The sequence below is a fragment of the Dreissena polymorpha genome, chromosome 14 (assembly GCF_020536995.1).
Source record: "Dreissena polymorpha isolate Duluth1 chromosome 14, UMN_Dpol_1.0, whole genome shotgun sequence".
NCBI classification, from domain to species: domain Eukaryota; kingdom Metazoa; phylum Mollusca; class Bivalvia; order Myida; family Dreissenidae; genus Dreissena; species Dreissena polymorpha.
Window position 1 is genome coordinate 40,740,220 of NC_068368.1, and position 18,568 is coordinate 40,758,787.

Here is an 18,568-nt window from a genome sequence, read left to right on the forward strand (position 1 = left end):
AATACCCTTCCCTGTAGTTTCTGAAAAGAACCTATGGGAAATATTCTTTAGGATTCATTTCAGAGCATGACTTTCACTTAGAAATGGCAAGCATGTTCATATTTACATTGGATACAGTTTTCAGTGTTAACACTAATTGAAGACATTTAATGAGGTTTTCTACAAAGCTGGAAATCCTTGTTATTAGATTTGGGTATGTTTGGCGGTTGGGCTGCCTCAAACACGAGGTTTCTGGTCAATAAACTTATGATATAGCAAGCTTGCATGGAGACCTAGCAGGGTATTTTATATATTTGGCATGTTGGGTAAAAGTCAAGGTCACAAATTAAAAAAAAAAAGGCATACACTCAATAACTTGTTTCAAAAGGAATTGCACTGAAATTGTGTGTAGCTTAACTTACATGCATACCCTACTTGGGATTGCATTTCATGAAATTGTGTGTAGCTTAACTTACATTCATACCCTACTTGGGGATTGCATTTCATGAAATTGTGTGAAGCTTAACTTACATTCTTACCCTACTTGGGATTGCATTTCATGAAATTGTGTGTAGCTTAACTTACATTCATACCCTACTTGGGATTGCATTTCATGAAATTGTGTGTAGCTTAACTTACATTCATACCCTACTTGGGATTGCATTTCATGAAATTGTGTGTAGCTTAACTAACATTTATACCCTACTTGGGATTGCATTTCAGGCAAGTCATGTCAAGGTTACTTCGTTTTTCCATTTTCATTATCGTTTCTGTATGATTCATTTTTATGCCCCCGGTAGGGTGGAATATAGCAGTTGAACTGTCCGTCAGTCTGTCTTTCAGTCAGTCTGTCCATCCATCCCAAATCTTAACCATTTCCCATAACTTTTGCAATATTGAAGATAGCAACTTGATATTTGGCATGCATGTGTATCTCGTGGAGCTGCACATTTTGAGTGGTGAAAGGTCAAGGTCATCCTTCAAGGTCAAAGGTCAAATATATGGCTTCTATGTGGCGCATTAGGTGGTATTGTGCATCTGACAAACACATCTCTTGTTTATTGTCCCCTACCGGTTTGTGCTCTGTCTGTCTGTTAGTCAGTCACACTTTTCTGGATCCTGCGATAACTTTAAAGGGTTTTATTATTTTTTCATGAAACTTGAAGCATGGATAGATGGCAATATGGACATTATGCATGTCATTTCATTTTGTACCTACATCAAAAATTCTGGTTGCTATGGCAACAAATAGACTAGAAATTCTGCTGAAAATGGTGGTTTTTATGCCCCCTTTCAAAGAAAAGGGGGCATATAGTGATCGGGCTGTCTGTCTGTCCGTCTTTCCGTTACACTTTGCGTTTAGGTTTTGAAAAATGCTTGTGTATATGGACAAGGCCTTTCCATACGCACACATTTTTTTACCCCTGTGACCTTGACCTTGAACTTAGGGTTTGTGTTTAGGTTTTGAAATCTGCGTTCAGGTTTCGAAAAATGCTCATAACTTCTATGTGCCTTGAGATATTACCTTCATATTTGATATGCATGTGTATATGGACAAGGCCTTTCCATACGCACACAATTTTTTACCCCTGTGACCTTGACCTTGAACTTAGGGTCCGCGTTTAGGTTTTGAAATCTGCGTTTAGGATTCAAAAAATGCTCATAACTTTTATGTCCCTTGAGATATAATCTTCATATTTGGTATGCATGTGTATATGGACAAGGTCTATCCATAGACGCAAAAATGTTTACCCCTGTGACCTTGACCTTGAACTAAGGGTCCACGTTTAGGTTTTGAAATCTGCGTTAAGGTTTCGAAAAATGCTCATAACTTCTATGTCCCTTGAGATATAACCTTCATATTTGGTATGCATGTGTATATGGACAAGGCCTTTCCAAACGCAAACAAATTTTGACCCCTGTGACCTTGACCTTGAACTTAGGGTCCGCGTTTAGGTTTCGAAATCTGTGTTTAGGTTTCGAAAAAAGCTCATAACTTCTCTCAAGAGTTTATAGGGGGCATAAGTCATCCTACTTGTCATGAAACTTGAAACATGGACAGATGGCAATATGGACATTATGCATGTCATTTCATTTTGTTCCTACGTCCAAAATTCTGGTTGCTATGGCAACAAATAAAAAAATTTGACAATGGAATTTCTGACAATGGTGGAGCCGGTAGGGCAATAGTCTTGTTTCAATTTGTTTTTTGTCAAATACAAATCATAAAAGCGATGAAACGATCCCTATCAATTGCCCTGGTAGGTTGCTTATTTGAAAATACAGCATGGGAGTTCATTTTGGGCCATTAGAGTAAATGTCATGGTCATTGCTACTATAAATAGAAAACAGTTGTAAGTGTTCACTAACATTTGGATAGAGATGTGTGTTTCTTGTTTTGGATAGAGATGCGAGTTTCTTGTTTAGTTGAATACATGTATAACTAGATTGGCTTTAAGTTTGGGACCAGTTGGGTTATTAAGATGAGGATTGCTTTTCTTAAAATAGAAAAACCGTTTCCCCTCAATAGCTTTAGATTTTCTTGCGGGTGTTGTTCTGAAATTTTGAATATTTGTATGCTGATAGCACAGGCACTCTATATTAACTGCTAACCCCCCATCCAGCTGGATTTTTATGTTCCCCACCACTATAGTGGGGGACATATTGTTTTTGCCCTGTCTGTTGGTTGGTTGGTTGGTTTGTGTGTTAGTTTGCTCCAACTTTAACATTTTGCCATAACTTTTGCAATATTGAAGATAGCAACTTGATATGTGGCATGCATGTGTATCTCATGTAGCTGCACATTTTGAGTGGTAAAAGGTCAAGGTCAAAGGTCAAATATATATAGATTTAAAGTGGCACAGAAGGGGACATAGTGTTTCTGACAAACACATATCTTGTTTTTAATTATACAATACATACATATAAGAGGGTATGTGACTTATAAATTATAATAATGATAACACTTTTGCTCAATTTAAAAGTATTTGGTTGCAAATAATGAAATTTACCTATTTTAAAAGTTGAGTAAATACAAAAAGAAATTTTTCCCAATCCAAATTGTCTCAGCCCTATTCATAAAATGATTTAAAAACCACTGTGTTTGCAGGCGCCGTACTGCCAGCCACCAGAACTCTCCAACCCTGGACAACAAGTCCCCACAGATGAAAGGGGAGGCAGACTACCTGGAACAGCAGGTCCTCATGCAGCAGCAGATGTCCGGTTTCCAGCTCGACCCCAATCAGCTGGGCATCGGCGAGTCCATGGGCATGGATCCGAACCAGTTTGACTATGGGAGCCAGCTGGGGCATGTACCTTCCATGGACAGTCCGAACTTCAACATGGATTTTCAGCAACATGTATGTGGAATTTCTTGATCACAATTGAGCCTAGCTTTATGAAAACTGGGCTTAATCATGTGCTTAAAGTGTTGTCTCTAATAAGCCTGCACAGTCTACATTTTAAGGTATTTTTCATTTTAAGGAAGTCTCTACTTGAAGGAAATCTAATTTAGGTGGAAAATGTCATCCCTGATTAGTCTGTACTTACTGCACAGGCTAATCTGGGACGACACTTTACTCGCATGCATTTAAGCCTTGTTTTCTAAGACAGCAGTATCTATTGTAGTGCAATGGTAAATGTTCCAAATCCATGTGGAAATTTCAATAAAATTTGATGATATGAAAATGATCAAGTGAAAAATTAAGTTTCTTGGCAGATGATTACATGTTCTTGACACCTCTTATGGGAGTACACAGAAAGTGTACAGTGAATAGAACCTAGCTTGGCTAGTAGAAAATGATGCCATGATGATGTAAACTGTGCATATCAAGTTCAAAATAGCGTGCATGAACTTAACATAGTTAAAATTTTAAGTTCCGAGGCAGATGATTACATGTTTTTGACACCTCTTATGGGAGTACACAGAAGGTGTACATTGAATAGAAACTAGCTTGGCTAGTAGACAATGATGCCTGGGACAATTCAATCATTTATCTTGTTAATATTGATTAAGTTCTATAAAGTTATTGATTAATAAATTCTAATTGGTTGAGTATTAAAGGATCAATTGTGGGTCAAACTGAAAACAGGAATTTTTCTTTTTTAAGTCCAATTTTCACAAAACATTCTGATATTGATTTTCAGTTGCATGGTTTATTGGTTTTCATTTTTAGTAATTAATGTTTTAATTTGATGTTCTCAAACACAAATCACTGTCAACAATGAAAACTTATTTCAACGAACTAACAACAATTTTTGTCTTCATAATAACTCATAATACATCTATGTTATTATTATCAATTTCCAGTTTCACCAAAATTAACATATGATGACATAAATATATTTTACAATTTCAAGTTAAATTGTTCTTAAAGTTATACTTTAAAGTTTTGTGAACACATAGTAAAGGTTATTTAAAAAATATAAAATCAATTCAACTTTACGTATCACATCACACGATATCTGTTGCACAATTCCAGTTGCGACAGCAGCAACAGCAGCAGCCAATTGCAGTCCTCACCCAGCAACAGTACGCCCTGGCTGCCCAGCAACAACTAGGTAAGTGTTGGTATACCCCCACCTTGACCCCGTTGACCTCCCTGTGAACCCTTAAGGGGCCGGACACTTCCACAAATTTACTTGAACTGGGATTCAGGTGTGGGGCCATGTGGATTTTGAAAGTGTCAGCTTTGAATCATTGCTGCATGTATATGTGCTTGTATATAAAATGATAAAATCAAGATTTCTCAGGCGCTCTTATTAAAAAATGATTTAAAATTATTTAGTACAGTTGGTTTACTTATTTTGTTCTTTAATTGTTGATGTGGATTTTTTTTTAATTATTGTCGCATAAAATTATATTAATTTTGTGTATGTTGATAAAAAAAGACTATATTAAACAAATTACTTCTGATTATGATAAGTACTTTTATGCGTAAAACCTTTTTGCTGTGAAGAGCGGGCAACTCTTCAATGTGGGCTTTGCTGGGATTCTTTGTGGAGTGTTCACAATCCCTTTATGGTTGACATGTAATTTTCATTTCTAACAATCCCTCCCTCTTCTGTTTGATAAACATTTTCTTTCAGTGTTTATTTGGAATTTTATAAAAAGTTGGAAAGTACGAATTGTAGTTAAACAATTTGTTTTTGCCAATTGAAAAACAAAATAGAGAGTAAAATCATGAAATAGGAAAAGTCAATGTCGGGATGTCCCAAAATTCTGAAACTTGCATTGTGAAATTTTCAAACATGAACATTTTGGTAATTTTTAATTGCTTGCTACTTGATTTGACGTAAACATTTGGATATTCTTTTGTAGGCACATCAAAATGAACTTTTTGTTCTTAAGTTGGTATAAAGAACAAAATAAATTATGTCTGTGATCGGATACTTTCTCAAACTGGCTTGCATTAATAGTTTTAAGTTTTCTTAAAGCCGGTTCTTGTTTTCTTAAATCCAATTAGTTTTCTTATAGCTGGTTCTCATTTTCTTAAAGCCAGTTTTAGTAGTTCTTAAAGCCGGTTCTTGTTTTCTTTAAGCCGGTTCTCATTTTCTTAATGCCATTCAGCTGGCAATTAATGTTATGTTTTATTTTAATCCAACTAATAAATTGATATTGACTAATTTTAGGTATTAGCAACAGTCAGTCTTAATTCTTTGATATTCAGCTCACTATATATGTCATTCTGTTTTGTGTTGAAATAAATATGACTTTGTTTTTCTTAAAAATCAGTTTTCTAACAACAACAACATATTCACTTTTCATTTCATAGTTATTGATAAGTACTGACTGATGTCCAAGAATATACATAAAAACTCATCATTTTGTAAGAATGTATTGATGTTCTTATTACCATGTTCATAATTGTGAATTCATAAAAATGTTTCCAGAGTAACACTTGATTGGACATTGTCAGCTCAGCCACTACTTTAATTAACACTTGATTGGTCATTGTCAGCTCAGCCACTACTTAAAGTAACACTTGATTGGTCATTGTCAGCTCAGCCACTACTTAAAGTAACACTTGATTGGTCATTGTCAGCTCAGCCACTACTTTAATTAACACTTGATTGGTCATTGTCAGCTCAGCCACTACTTAAAGTAACACTTGATTGGTCATTGTCAGCTCAGCCACTACTTTAAGTAACACTTGATTGGTCATTGTCAGCTCAGCCACTACTTTTATTAACACTTGATTGGTCATTGTCAGCTCAGCCACTACTTTAAGTAACACTTGATTGGTCATTGTCAGCTCAGCCACTACTTTAAGTAACACTTGATTGGTCATTGTCAGCTCAGCCACTACTTTAAGTAACTAAGGTACTCTGGAGTATAATACATTGGGTACGGAAATGTACAAAAAAAATGTTGGAGTACGGCCATGTATTTTCCGTACCTGGGTACATTTTAGAATACTTAAATAGTACCAGAGGTACTTTTAAGTAGTACCTGAGAAGACAACAACCAATTGAGCCCAAGTAACAATGTGTTTTTTCTTCATATTACATATTGTGCTTTATTTTTCTTCTAAAAAGCATTCTGCATGGCTTAAAGTGGGTTTACATTATTTTTTGCCTATTGTTTGTTTATTTTTCTCCGAATCTAGGAGTGAACGGTGGTTTAACGCCAACACCCTATGTTTTAAGCCAGGATCCGTACTCTCTGGGCATTCAGCTAGCAGGTTAGCCGACTAGTTACAACTCTTAGAAACCTTGAATAGCGCTCAGGGCAAAACTATGATGACTTACCTACTTGTCTGTATGAAGTACATTTGCTGCGCTCTTTGAAATTGGGCCGTAATGTGTCATCGTAGATTAGCCTGTGCAAATTGCACAGGCTAATCAGGGAAGACAATTTTACAAAATCAAGATTTTCGTTTAGTAAGAGACTTCCTTTAAATAAAAAGAAATCCATTACAGCGGAAAGTGTCGTCCCTGCAGATTGCGCAAGTAATCTGGGTCTACACTTGACGCACTTGCATTAAGCCCTGTTTTCCAGGAGTGCAGCTAAATGGTTTTGCTTGGAATAGTTGAGGTGCTGGTCAGCAAGGCTTTTTGCATGGACATAGATATTTTAGCAAATATATAAAGCACCAGCTCAAGGGTTGAGTGTAAAAGAGTTGTATCGAGTGTAGAAATGTACTACTGATACAATAGTTTTACTTTAGACCATTGAAAATGTTGCTTTTATGGTTTTATCTATGTCATTTATTCTATGTTTTAGACTGGTGACTTAAAATTGCAGGCATCATTTCTCAAAACTAGCCTTGATATATCTTGGAATCCTCAATGCAGTATTTCAGTACTTGCTAGTTTGATAGGGATGCAGTGCATAAAATATGTATTCTAATGAAGGACCTATCTGGCGTTATATATGATTGCTATGGAAACTCATCAGAAAAAAGTTAAAATAATATCCACTGATATTGGCATGCATAGAGAGCCTCAAAGTACGTTTGTAAAACTGCAAGCGTTGGAAGCCTTACATGTTTATGTAAAGTGGAAGTAACCTATGACAAAAACACATTTCTATAATATTAGCTCCATATAAAAAGCCTTGGATCATCATTGGATGTTATAAAAGCTATGGTGACATGATCATAACTATAAGGGGAGAATGTCTAACTCAAGTGACATGTATGTTGTGTTAAGATGTTATTTTTAGCTCACCTGTCACGAAGTGACATGGTGAGCTTATGTGACCGTGTGATGTCCGGCGTCCGTTGTGCGTGCGTGCGTGCGTGTGTGCGTGCGGCCATCAACAATTTGTTTGTGTAGACAGTAGAGGTCACAAATTTCCTCCAATCTTTATGAAATTTGGTCAGAATGTTTATCTTAATGAAATCTGAGTTGGGATTGTATTTTGGTCATCTGGGGTTAAAAACTAGGTCACTAGGTCAAAAACTAGGTCACTAGGTGAAATAATAGAAAAACCTTGTATAGACAATAGAGGTCGCAGTTTTCATCTAATCTTTATGAAATTTGGTCAGAATGTTTATCTTGATGAAATCTGGGTTGGCATTGTATTTGGGTCATCTTGGGTCAAAAACTAGGTCACTAGGTCAAATAATCGAAAAACCTTGTGTAAAAAATAGAGGTCACAGTTTTCATCCAATCTTCATGAAATTTGGTCAGAATGTTTGTCTTGATGAAATCTGGGTTAGGTTTGTATTTGGGTCACCTGGAGTCAAAAACTATGTCAAAAGGTCAAATATTATAAAAACCTTGTGTAGACAATAGAGGTCACAGTTTTCATCCAATCTTTATGAACTTTGGTCAGAATGTTTATCTTTATGAAAACTGGGATGGGATTGTATTTGGTTAGTCAGGTGAGCAATTCAGGGCCATCATGGCCCTCTTGTTTATGTTTCTATGTAGATAAAAAGCTGAAGATTGCATTGCTCTTGAAGTTTCGAATTTGCCATTCAAAAAAGAATGAAATTTGAAAATTGTGTTTCATGTCATTCTGTTTTGATGTTATAAAACCACTCCGACCAACATTCTTGTGGTTAAATTTCACCATATCTAGACTCCATCTTTTTGTTTATTGATTGACAATCAAAAATTATGAATCACAATTTTTTTTTGTCTGAAACAGAAAATGTTTGTCTCAGTTGACAAACATGCCATTCTTTTGATAGGTATACAATTATCAACCTTGAAAACAAATTTTGAGTGTCGCTTTTCGTGCATTTATTTATAAATGTGTGCATGGGCAAATATAAAGAGCATGTAATTGTCCAGTGAGAAACAGCTTCTGATTGCCTGTCTGTGCATTTGTCTTGATATAGGGTAATAATGTGCAGCAAATTATTGACAATTCATCTGAATTGGTATTTTAACAAACAGATACTTGATTGTCATTGCAATGTATTGAGTTTTTGAGTTTTTATGGCTGAGATTGCAGCTGTTATTCTTACTTGGCAACCTTTTCCCCCTGCACCCTTTGACCTTTACACCTCGTCACCATAGTGCTGTGTAAACCCTTGTAATTGTTCACATATTAATTTCAGTTTTGGATAAAACTTTTAACTTGACCATGTCGGTACTATGACAAACTCTTTATGATGAGTCATAAAAACATGATGTCATGTGTTATTAATACTTCGGTTTGTGACTGCGCTTTTCATTGAACCACTTATTTCATCAAACTGCTTCATTTCATTTGATAGGTCTTCTCGCAGCTGTCTTAAGCCATAGTTATCTGTGTTGGAGCTGGTCCAATCTGTATCATGATCATTCATCATTGGATTTTAAAATATAACTGTTAAAATTGGTCACCATATGAAGACAGCGTGTCATGTGCCAGACCCATTTCCCTTGGTCACAGGTCAATGTTAAACTTAGGGGTCAAAAATCAAATAGGCATATTGTAGCTTGTCAATACTGTTGCTTCATTTTTCATGCAGCAATTTTGAAAACAGCAACACAAAATTAGTTCACCATAAGGATACTGCATGACACCTAAAGGACTGTTGTCATTGTTTGAAGGGTCATTATCCCACACATTTTAACAATGGTGTGAATGCCATTCTTAAAATTGGACTTGGAGTGTTGACAAGAAGCATCTAAACCCTTTACCACTCATATATGTATTGTTACTCTTCTGTAGTCCCTGAACAAGTTAAATTTGATGTAAGATCTTTCTAAATTACTAGATTCATGTTTCAAAAGGCTTCATTTTCAACCTTTAGATACTGATGAGCAGCAAACAGCATAAAACCTGAACAGGCTGAGTTACTCGCGGGCTGTTCTGGTTTTATGCTGTTTGCACATAGCCGTATTTAACTTTGCTTCTGAGTGGGAAAGGGTTAATATAAACTACAATAAGTAATATTCTAATGTGCTCTGGTTGTACAAATCTTACAAAAACCCCGACATGTACAGTATGTTGCCTTGATACATTCAAATTTTTGTTAAGTTGTGTGTATAGTGATCCTTTACAACGAATTAAAGATATTGAGTTTATGGTTTGGTAAAACATTTCTATGTTAACAATTTATCATCCATGTGTTTTATGAAAATACCTCCGACATTCTGAGGTTGGAGCATTTAAATTGTTGCTAAAACATTTTAAAATTACTGTAGTATATACATTAATTGTCCCACTCAAAGCCTCCAAATCATTCTGTATTCCTCCCCCCATGCAGGTCCCACAGTGATCCACCCTCAGTACTACCAGGTGCAGACCCCCTGGGGCATCTACCCAGCCAACCTGATCCCCGCCCAGGGGCCTGGCACACCCCAGGGTATCGCCGGCCAGATGAGAGGGGGGTCAGGCCGTCTCACCCCCTCGGGTCAGAGTGACTCTGGACAGAACCAGATGCAACAGATGCCCCCACAAGGTTAGTAGCCTTAACTGTGTTTGAAGTTCAATGACTTTTATTGTGTTTCAAGGTCAGTGACCTTGTTTGTATTTCAACGTCGTTGACCTTTATTAGGTTTCAAGGATAGTGACCTTAATTGTGTTTCAAGGTTAGTGATCTTTATTGTGTTTCAAGGTTAGTTAGTTAGCTGATTTTGTTCATACTCCTGTTTTACAAGATAAATGGCAATTGAGGGCAAGCTAATTAGCTCTTTTGTCAATTTGTCTTAGTTTAAACCTATTTATTGTCCCTGACCGGTTTCACAGGAGGGGACTCTTTTGCGCTCTGTGTGTCTGTCAGTCTGTCAGTCCGTCAGTCTGTTTGTCACACTTTTCTGGATCCTGCGATAACTTTTAGTGCTTCATATTTTTATGTCCCCCACTATAGTAGTGGGGGACATATTGTTTTTGCCCTGTCTGTTGGTCTGTTGGTCTGTTGGTTGGTCTGTTGGTTTGCGCCAACTTTAACATTTGCAATAACTTTTGCAATATTGAAGATAGCAACTTGATATTTGGCATGCATATGTATCTCATGGAGCTGCACATTTTGAGTGGTGAAAGGTCAAGGTCATCCTTCAAGGTCAAAGGTCAAATATATTGGTCAAAATCGCTCATTTAATGTACACTTTTGCAATATTTCAATATTCAAGATAGCAACTTGATATTTGGCATGCATGTGTATCTCATGGAGCTGCACATTTTGAGTGGTGAAAGGTCAAGGTCATCCTTCAAGGTCAGAGGTCAAATATATGTGGCCGAAATCGCTCATTTTATGAGTACTTTTGCAATATTGAAGATAGCAACTTGATATTTGGCATGCATGTGTATCTCATGGAGCTGCACATTTTGAGTGGTGAAAGGTCAAGGTCATCCTTCAAGGTCAAATATATGGGTAAAATTGCTCATGTAATGTCACTTCTGCAATATTGAAGCTAGCAATTTTATATTTGACATGCATGTGTATCTCATGGAGCTGCACAATTGATTGATTGCAATATGGACATTATGCACGTTATTTCATTTTGTTCCTACGTCAAAAATTCTGGTTGCTATGGCAACAAAGAAATAAAATTCTGACAATGGTGGAGCCGGTAGGGGACATATATTGCTTGGCAATAGTCTTGTTTTAGATTGATTACATAGAAAGCCTAAGACTTATTTGAAGTGCTCATATTTAATAGAGTCCGTTTCTTGGTGTCTATGGGGGAAATCTAATAAATGCTCCCACTGCAGGGATTGAACTAACCCGTGACCTCCTGATCCCTAGGCGGACACTATATCCACTACACCACTGCGACCTGTTGATTTTACTTGATATGCCAGTACAAAATCTAATGTTATTACCAATTCTTCAGTACATAATTAATGCATAAAGGTCAGTGTCGGGTTAAAAAATGAAAGTAACCAGCTTGCTCTGAGAAACATAATGTTGCATTCATACTACTCCATCCCATCTAAATTGCACTTGAATATACAGTTTTGAAATTATGCCCACTTTTGCGATCTCTTGTTTTCAGGCGCCCAGTACCAGATCCTTGCACCCGCCTACTATGACCAGAATGGCCAGCTGGTGATGGGAACCCCCCGGGGCATTCCTGGCGCATCCATGAGGCTCGTGTCCCCAGCCCCAGTACTTGTCACCGCAGGCAACCAGCAAGGTGAGGTCACCACCGTAGGAGGTGCATGTGTTCTGTTATCTGTTCAACAACACTACGTTTGCATGCTGTTGATTTGTTTTGGGAGAATATATAAGTAGAAATATTTTAGAATTGCTAGTGACCTTATGTAATGTTATTTATTTACTGCAGATGTTAGAACAAAAGGAGCCTGAACCAAAAATGAAAATAGAATTATTTTATTTAGTTTCATGCTAAATTTTCCCTGGCCTTGTATTCTTACCAATGCTAAACGGTGGATTATCAATGGAAAAAAAATGCATACACTTCTGAATAGAAAGGTAGTATTTTTGTCCCCTACCGGTGAAACCGGAGGGGACTTATGGTTTGCACTCCGTCTGTCAGTCAGTCTGTCTGTCAGTCAGTCTCTCTGTCACACTTTTCTTGACTTTAAAAGTTCTTCATATTTTTTCAAGAAACTTGAAACATGGATAGATGGCAATATGGAGATAATGCACGTCATTTTATTTTGTTCCTACGTCAAGAATTCTGGAAGCTATGGCAACAAATATATAAAAAACAAACATTTTTGACAATGGTGGAGTTTCACCGGTAGGGGACAATATTGCTTGGCAATCTCTTGTTTTTTTATGCTGTGAATATTTTTACCGGAAAAGAACTTTTTTTTTAAGAAGTATAAAAATATCACACCTAATTAAAATTTTCAATTCAGTTCTTATTAGCAAAAGCTCTTGGCTATCTCTAAGTAATACCAAATCGAGTTGACAATTTTATAAATGAATGTCAATTTCAGAAGCTAAAAACTCACAAATCTTGTCATTATAGTGGATTAAAAAAACTTGATTTACTAAACGCATGTTTGAAGCCATGTTTTGGTACTTTGGTTGTATGTTTGTAACCTTTTCATCTACTAATACAATATACCTCAGTTTTATAACAAGTTATTAGTGGTTTCAAGTATGGCCATGGGTCATCTGTCGTAACAAATGCGGGTTCTTTTGCTTCATGGAAATCTGTATGCTTTAGTTAAGAGGGGCAATAATGTATTGTTGCATAATCAATTTTAACATGCTTAGTAGTCCATAATCAGTGGTATGAAGGTATTTTTGGGTTTTATGCATGTACAGCCTTCAAAGCAGTAAAGAAAAGTTAGCCTGATGAATATTTGTGTATGTTCAGTCACTTTTCTGTCTTAATTGGTAATAAATATATTTGGGAAAAAACAGGTTACTTTTCATTTGTATTTCATTACTTTGGCATGTCAACATTATTCCAAAATGTCAGTTTTTTTATGTCTCCCAGTCTATACTGGCAGACATATTGTTTTTTGCCCTGTCTGTTGGTTGGTTTGTTGGTTTGCGTCAAAGATTTAACAGTTGCCATAACTTTTGCAATATTGAAGATAGCAACTTGATATTTTGCATGCATGTGTATCTCATGGAGCTGCACATTTTGAGTGGTGAAAGGTCAAGGTCATCCTTCAAGGTCATAGGTCAAATATATGGGTCCAAATTGTCAAACTTTAACATTTGCCATAACATTCGCAATATTGAAGATAGCAACTTCATATTTTGCATGCATGTGTATCTCATGGAGCTGCACATTTTGAGTGGTGAAAGGTCAAGGTCATCCTTCAAGGTCAAAGGTCAAATATATGGGTCCAAATTGTCAAACTTTAACATTTGCCATAACTTTTGCAATATTGAAGATAGCAACTTCATATTTGACATGCATGTGTATCTCATGGAGCTGCACATTTTGTGTGGTGAAAGGTCAAGGTCATCGTTCAAGGTCAAAGGTCAAATATATGGGTCAAAATTGCCATAACTTTTGCAATATTGAAGAAAGCAACTTGATATTTGGCATGCATGTGTATCTCATGGAGCTGCACAATTTGAGTGGTGAAAGGTCAAGGTCATCCTTCAAGGTCAAAGGTCAAATATATGGTGGGACATAGTGTTTCACAAGCACATCTTGTTTTTACCTAAGATAGCTTTTAAAAAATAAGTTCTCTGGCAATTAGTTTTTTTTGTTTTGAATATACAAAATGTGAGCACTTCTTGACAGTTTAAAATTTAGAAAAAAAAATCTACAAAACAATCTTTTCTTCTTATACAATTGGTCTCATTACCTCAAAAGTTAGTTTATCCATTGAAAAAGAACCCCTGTTTGTTACTTGACACACACAGACAGTTCCAACGCCATTTTGGTTCGGGACTAACTGGGCTACATTTTTTTTTTACCTGTTCCACGGCCAGTTTTGTTTGGGACTAACTGGGCTACATTGTTTCTATGTTATCACTAACAGGTGGCGCGGCTAACCTCCGTCTTCTAACCACTCAGCCGCAGCAGTTGCCCGCTACCCCACCCATTTACTCAAGCAGTACCGGTAACTCACAGCAAAACTCCCTCGGTAAGAGTCTGTTGAGCACTGCATGTGTACAGGCTAGCCTATATTAAAACCGTGTGAACACTATAGAAGTCACATTGTCAGTTCAATCTGCATGAAATCTGGTCAGAGGATTTTTATGTCCCCGGTAGGGTGGCGTATAGCAGTTGAACTGTCCGTCAGTCTGTCCGTCAGTCAGTCTGTCTGTCTGTCCAAAAACGTTAACATTTCCCATAACTTTTGCAATATTGAAGATAGCAACTTGATATTTGGCATGTATGTGTATCTCATGAAGCTGCACATTATAAGTGGTGAAAGGTCAAGGTCATCCTTCAAGGTCAAATGTCAAAATATATGGCTTCAAAGTGGCGCAGTAGGGGGCATTGTGTTTCAAACAAACACATCTCTTGTTTCTGATAGCTCTGCCGAAGTTGAAAATGGTTATGGTTCATCGAAAAACATGGCTGCCAGGGGGTGGGGCATTTTTTGGTTAAAGGCTATGATGAAACCTTGTGAACATTCTAGAAGTCACATTATGTAGTCCTTGTGTAACTCACAGCAAAATTCGCTTGGTAAGAATCCCTGAAATTGAGTGCTGCATGTGCCCAGTCTTATGGGAGTTACCAGCCAGGGTTGCATAGACTAAGGAGCAAAGAATGCTAGTAACAAAACATTGCCTTGTTAAAAGCTTAAGTTGTTTTGTTTCCAACACAAATTAGGGTAGTTAGCAGCAAACTAGCTTAAGTTACGAGTAAAAATGCCTCAGTTATTAGTTTCATTTCTAGGAAAGCATGTTTTAAATCTGTTGTGACCTGATGAATGTATGAAATTACAACAAATCAAGTCTTTGAAATAAGCACATGTAGTGTTCTCCACGTAAACCAAAATATTGATTGGACATTGAGGTTTAGTTATTTGAGTAGTGAGATCTTCAAGCAATAATTGGAATGACAAATGATGCTTTTATTGTTTTCTAAACATGAAAATAGTTCTCAATTTGATTGTGTTAAATCAATTGCATCTGTAACCTTAATCAAACATGAACTTAATCATTAGAAGGAAATGTCAACAAAACTAATTGATAACAAAAGGTACAACAATGCTGATTTTATGTTTACATTATAAAATATTAAATATCAGACAAATAGGACAAACTGACAGAAAACCTAATTTCAAAGACAGCAGCTGTTTAATTTTTTAGCAATTAATAGGTCTGTACATTGTTATTGTTCCCAACAGCAGGTTCTAACAGATACCAAAAAATCATGCTGTGTTTTAACATCAATTCAGTACTAACTAGAAGTGCCGCAGCCGACGCGTATCCCCACGTCGCAACTTTTTACCCAGGAGTCAGATCAAAGTTCCAAATAGTGCACTGTCACACATATGCTCATAGCTACCATGTGTTTAAGTTTCAAGGTTCTAGTGCTAATAGTGTAGGGGGAGATAGTGGCCAGGACGGACGGACAGACGGCGGAGATAACCACATAATCCCACCGCTCTAATTCGGAGCGAGGGGATAATGACTCTTCAGGTAGGCCTCAATTAAGAGGCTTAAATTGAACTTGACTTGAGCAATGGAGTCGTGTTCTGAGAAAACTGGGCATAATGCATGTGCATAAAGTGTTGGCCCAGATTAGCCTGTGCAGTCCGCACAGTCTAATCAGGGACGACACTTTCCGCCTAAATTGGATTTTTGCTAAGAAGAGACTTCATTTTAACGAAAAAATGTCATAAAAGCGGAAAGTGTTGTCCCTGATTAGCCTGTGCACACATGCATTATGCCCAGTTTTCTCTTAACGCGACTCAATGCATGTCCCTACTCTGTTGATTCTGTGGTGTAGCTCCAGAAAAATTACCATTCTCACTTCTTGCCTAATCTTTCTGTCTCGGTTGATCTTTACAAATATGCACCATTATTTTACTTCCATCATCTTCATGTATTTTAACTGCATTACTAATATTACTGAATCGCTGTGTGTATATTTATTTAGGTGACTGTGTTTAGAATTGTTTTAATGGCAGATGATTACATGTTCTTGACACCTCTTATGGGAGTACACAGAAGGTGTACAGTGAATAGAACCTAGCTTGGCTAGTAGAAAATGATGCCATGTCAATAAACATGCAATTTTTATGGACCTTGTTATAGGGGAAAACACTTACATAACACTATTTTCCAAAGTATCATGTTCACAAATCTTGTAATCCATTATCCAACCATTTGACTGATTGTCATAGATTGCACAAAGCTTTATATATTTTATGCCCCCTGATCGAATGATCGGAAGTATATTGTTTTTATGGCCTGTCTGTCTCTCATTGTATGTGTCATGTCTGTCATTGTATGTGTCCCAAACCTTTAACCTTGGTCATAACTTTTGCAATATTGATGATGTAACTTGATGTTTGGCATGCATGTGTACATGTGTATCTCATGGAGCTGCACATTTTGAGTGGTGAAAGGTCAAGTTCATCCTTCAAGGTCAAAGGTAAAACAAAGCAAAAAAAGCGGCGCAATAGGGGGCATTGTGTTTCTGACAAACACACCTCTTGTTTTAGAATATCTAGGCCTAATTCAAATCTGGGTCAGTTCATCTGAAACCTAAGTCACCAGGTGAAATCTGAGAAAATCTTTGTTTCCACTCTAGATTTAACATTTTTGACCTGATTTTGATGAAATATTTATCTTGGCAATATCTGGACTGAGATTGAAGCTCTTCTGGGTCATGTGTTCTTACTTCTTTCCTAAATTGTAATCTTTTTGTAGCTGTTGATCTTTACAAATATGCACCATTATTTTACTTCCATCATCTTCATGTATTTTAACTGCATGACTAATATTACTGAATGGCTGTGTGTATATTCGAAGAAGAGTGGGTATATAGTTTTGCACATGTCGGTCGGTCCGTCCGTCTGTCCGTTGGTCCGTCCACCAGATGGTTTCAGGATGATGACTCAAGATTGCTTAGGCCTAGGATCATGAAACTTCATAGGTACGTTGATCATGACTGGCAGATGACCCCTATTGATTTTCAGGTCACTAGGTCAAAGGTCAAGGTCACAGTTACTCAAAATAGTAAAATGCTTTCCGAATGATAACACAAGAATGCTAATGCCTAGGATCATGAAACTTCATGGGAACATTCATCATGACTGGCAGATGACCCCTATCGATTTTCAGGTCACTGGGTCAAAGGTCAAGGTCACAGTGACTCGAAATAGTAAAATGGTTTCCGGATGATAACTCAAGAATGCTTAGGCCTAGGATCATGAAACTTCATAGTTACATTGATCATGACTGGCAGATGGCCCCTATATTTTCAGGTCACTAGGTCAAAGGTAAAAGTCACAGTGACTCGAAACAGTAAAATGGTTTCCGGATGATAACTCAAGAATGCTTACGCCTAGGATCATGAAACTTTATAGGTACATTGATCATGACTGGCATATGACCCCTAAAAATTTCAGGTCAAAGGTCAAGGTCACAGTGACTCAAAACAGTAAAATAGTTTCCGGATGATAACTCAAGAAGAATAAGGCCTAGGATCATGAAACTTTATAGGTACATTGATCATGACTGGCAGATAACCCCTATTGAATTTCAGGTCACTAGGTCAAAGGTCAAGGTCACAGTGACAAAAAACGTAGTCACACAATGCTGCCACTACAACTGACAACCCATATGGGGCATGTTTTACAAACAGCCTTTGTTTAAAAAGAGCAATATCGAAGCAATAAGACCAGAATGACTTCCCCTTGAATATGAGAAAATTTTAAAATCCCGCTTGTTTACGCAATTAATTTCACAGCTTTCATCCAATTTTTTCCAAATTTGCACAGTATCTTTATATCAATGAGGACTTGAACCCTATTGAATATAAGCAGAATCGGAGAAATAAGTACACAATAATCTCCCCTTGGATTTGAGAAAATTCTCCTTGTTTGCCCGATTAAGTACACAGTTTCCATCTTATTCTTTCCAAACTTGCACAGTGTTTATAGCAGTAGAGCGATTCAGGCCCTCATGGGCCTCTTGTTCTTTACTATCTACGCCTAGTTCAATTCCTTGTTGTGTAGGTCCAAGCACTAGGTCATATGTTAAATCTGAGAAAAAACTGTAGATTATTCATTTCGGACTAAATTTTGACACTTGGTCAGAATATTAATCTTGACAATATCTCACATGTGTCAAAA

General features: G+C 36.9%; 1 protein-coding gene across 5 annotated transcripts in view; it reads left to right on the top strand.

The window, feature by feature from the left end:
* The window catches only part of LOC127857152 (pumilio homolog 2-like), a 60,442-nt gene that overhangs the window by 22,497 nt on the left and 19,377 nt on the right, over positions 1–18,568 (top strand). For 3 of the 5 annotated variants that reach the window (XM_052393545.1, XM_052393544.1, XM_052393546.1), the window contains exons 7-12: positions 3,089–3,338; positions 4,461–4,539; positions 6,588–6,662; positions 10,131–10,325; positions 11,863–12,003; positions 14,291–14,395. In XM_052393545.1, coding sequence (XP_052249505.1) covers positions 3,089–3,338; positions 4,461–4,539; positions 6,588–6,662; positions 10,131–10,325; positions 11,863–12,003; positions 14,291–14,395 — 845 coding nt within the window. The remainder of the gene's footprint in view (positions 1–3,088; positions 3,339–4,460; positions 4,540–6,587; positions 6,663–10,130; positions 10,326–11,862; positions 12,004–14,290; positions 14,396–18,568) is intronic. The other 2 variants (XM_052393549.1, XM_052393548.1) reach the window with 2 other exon arrangements.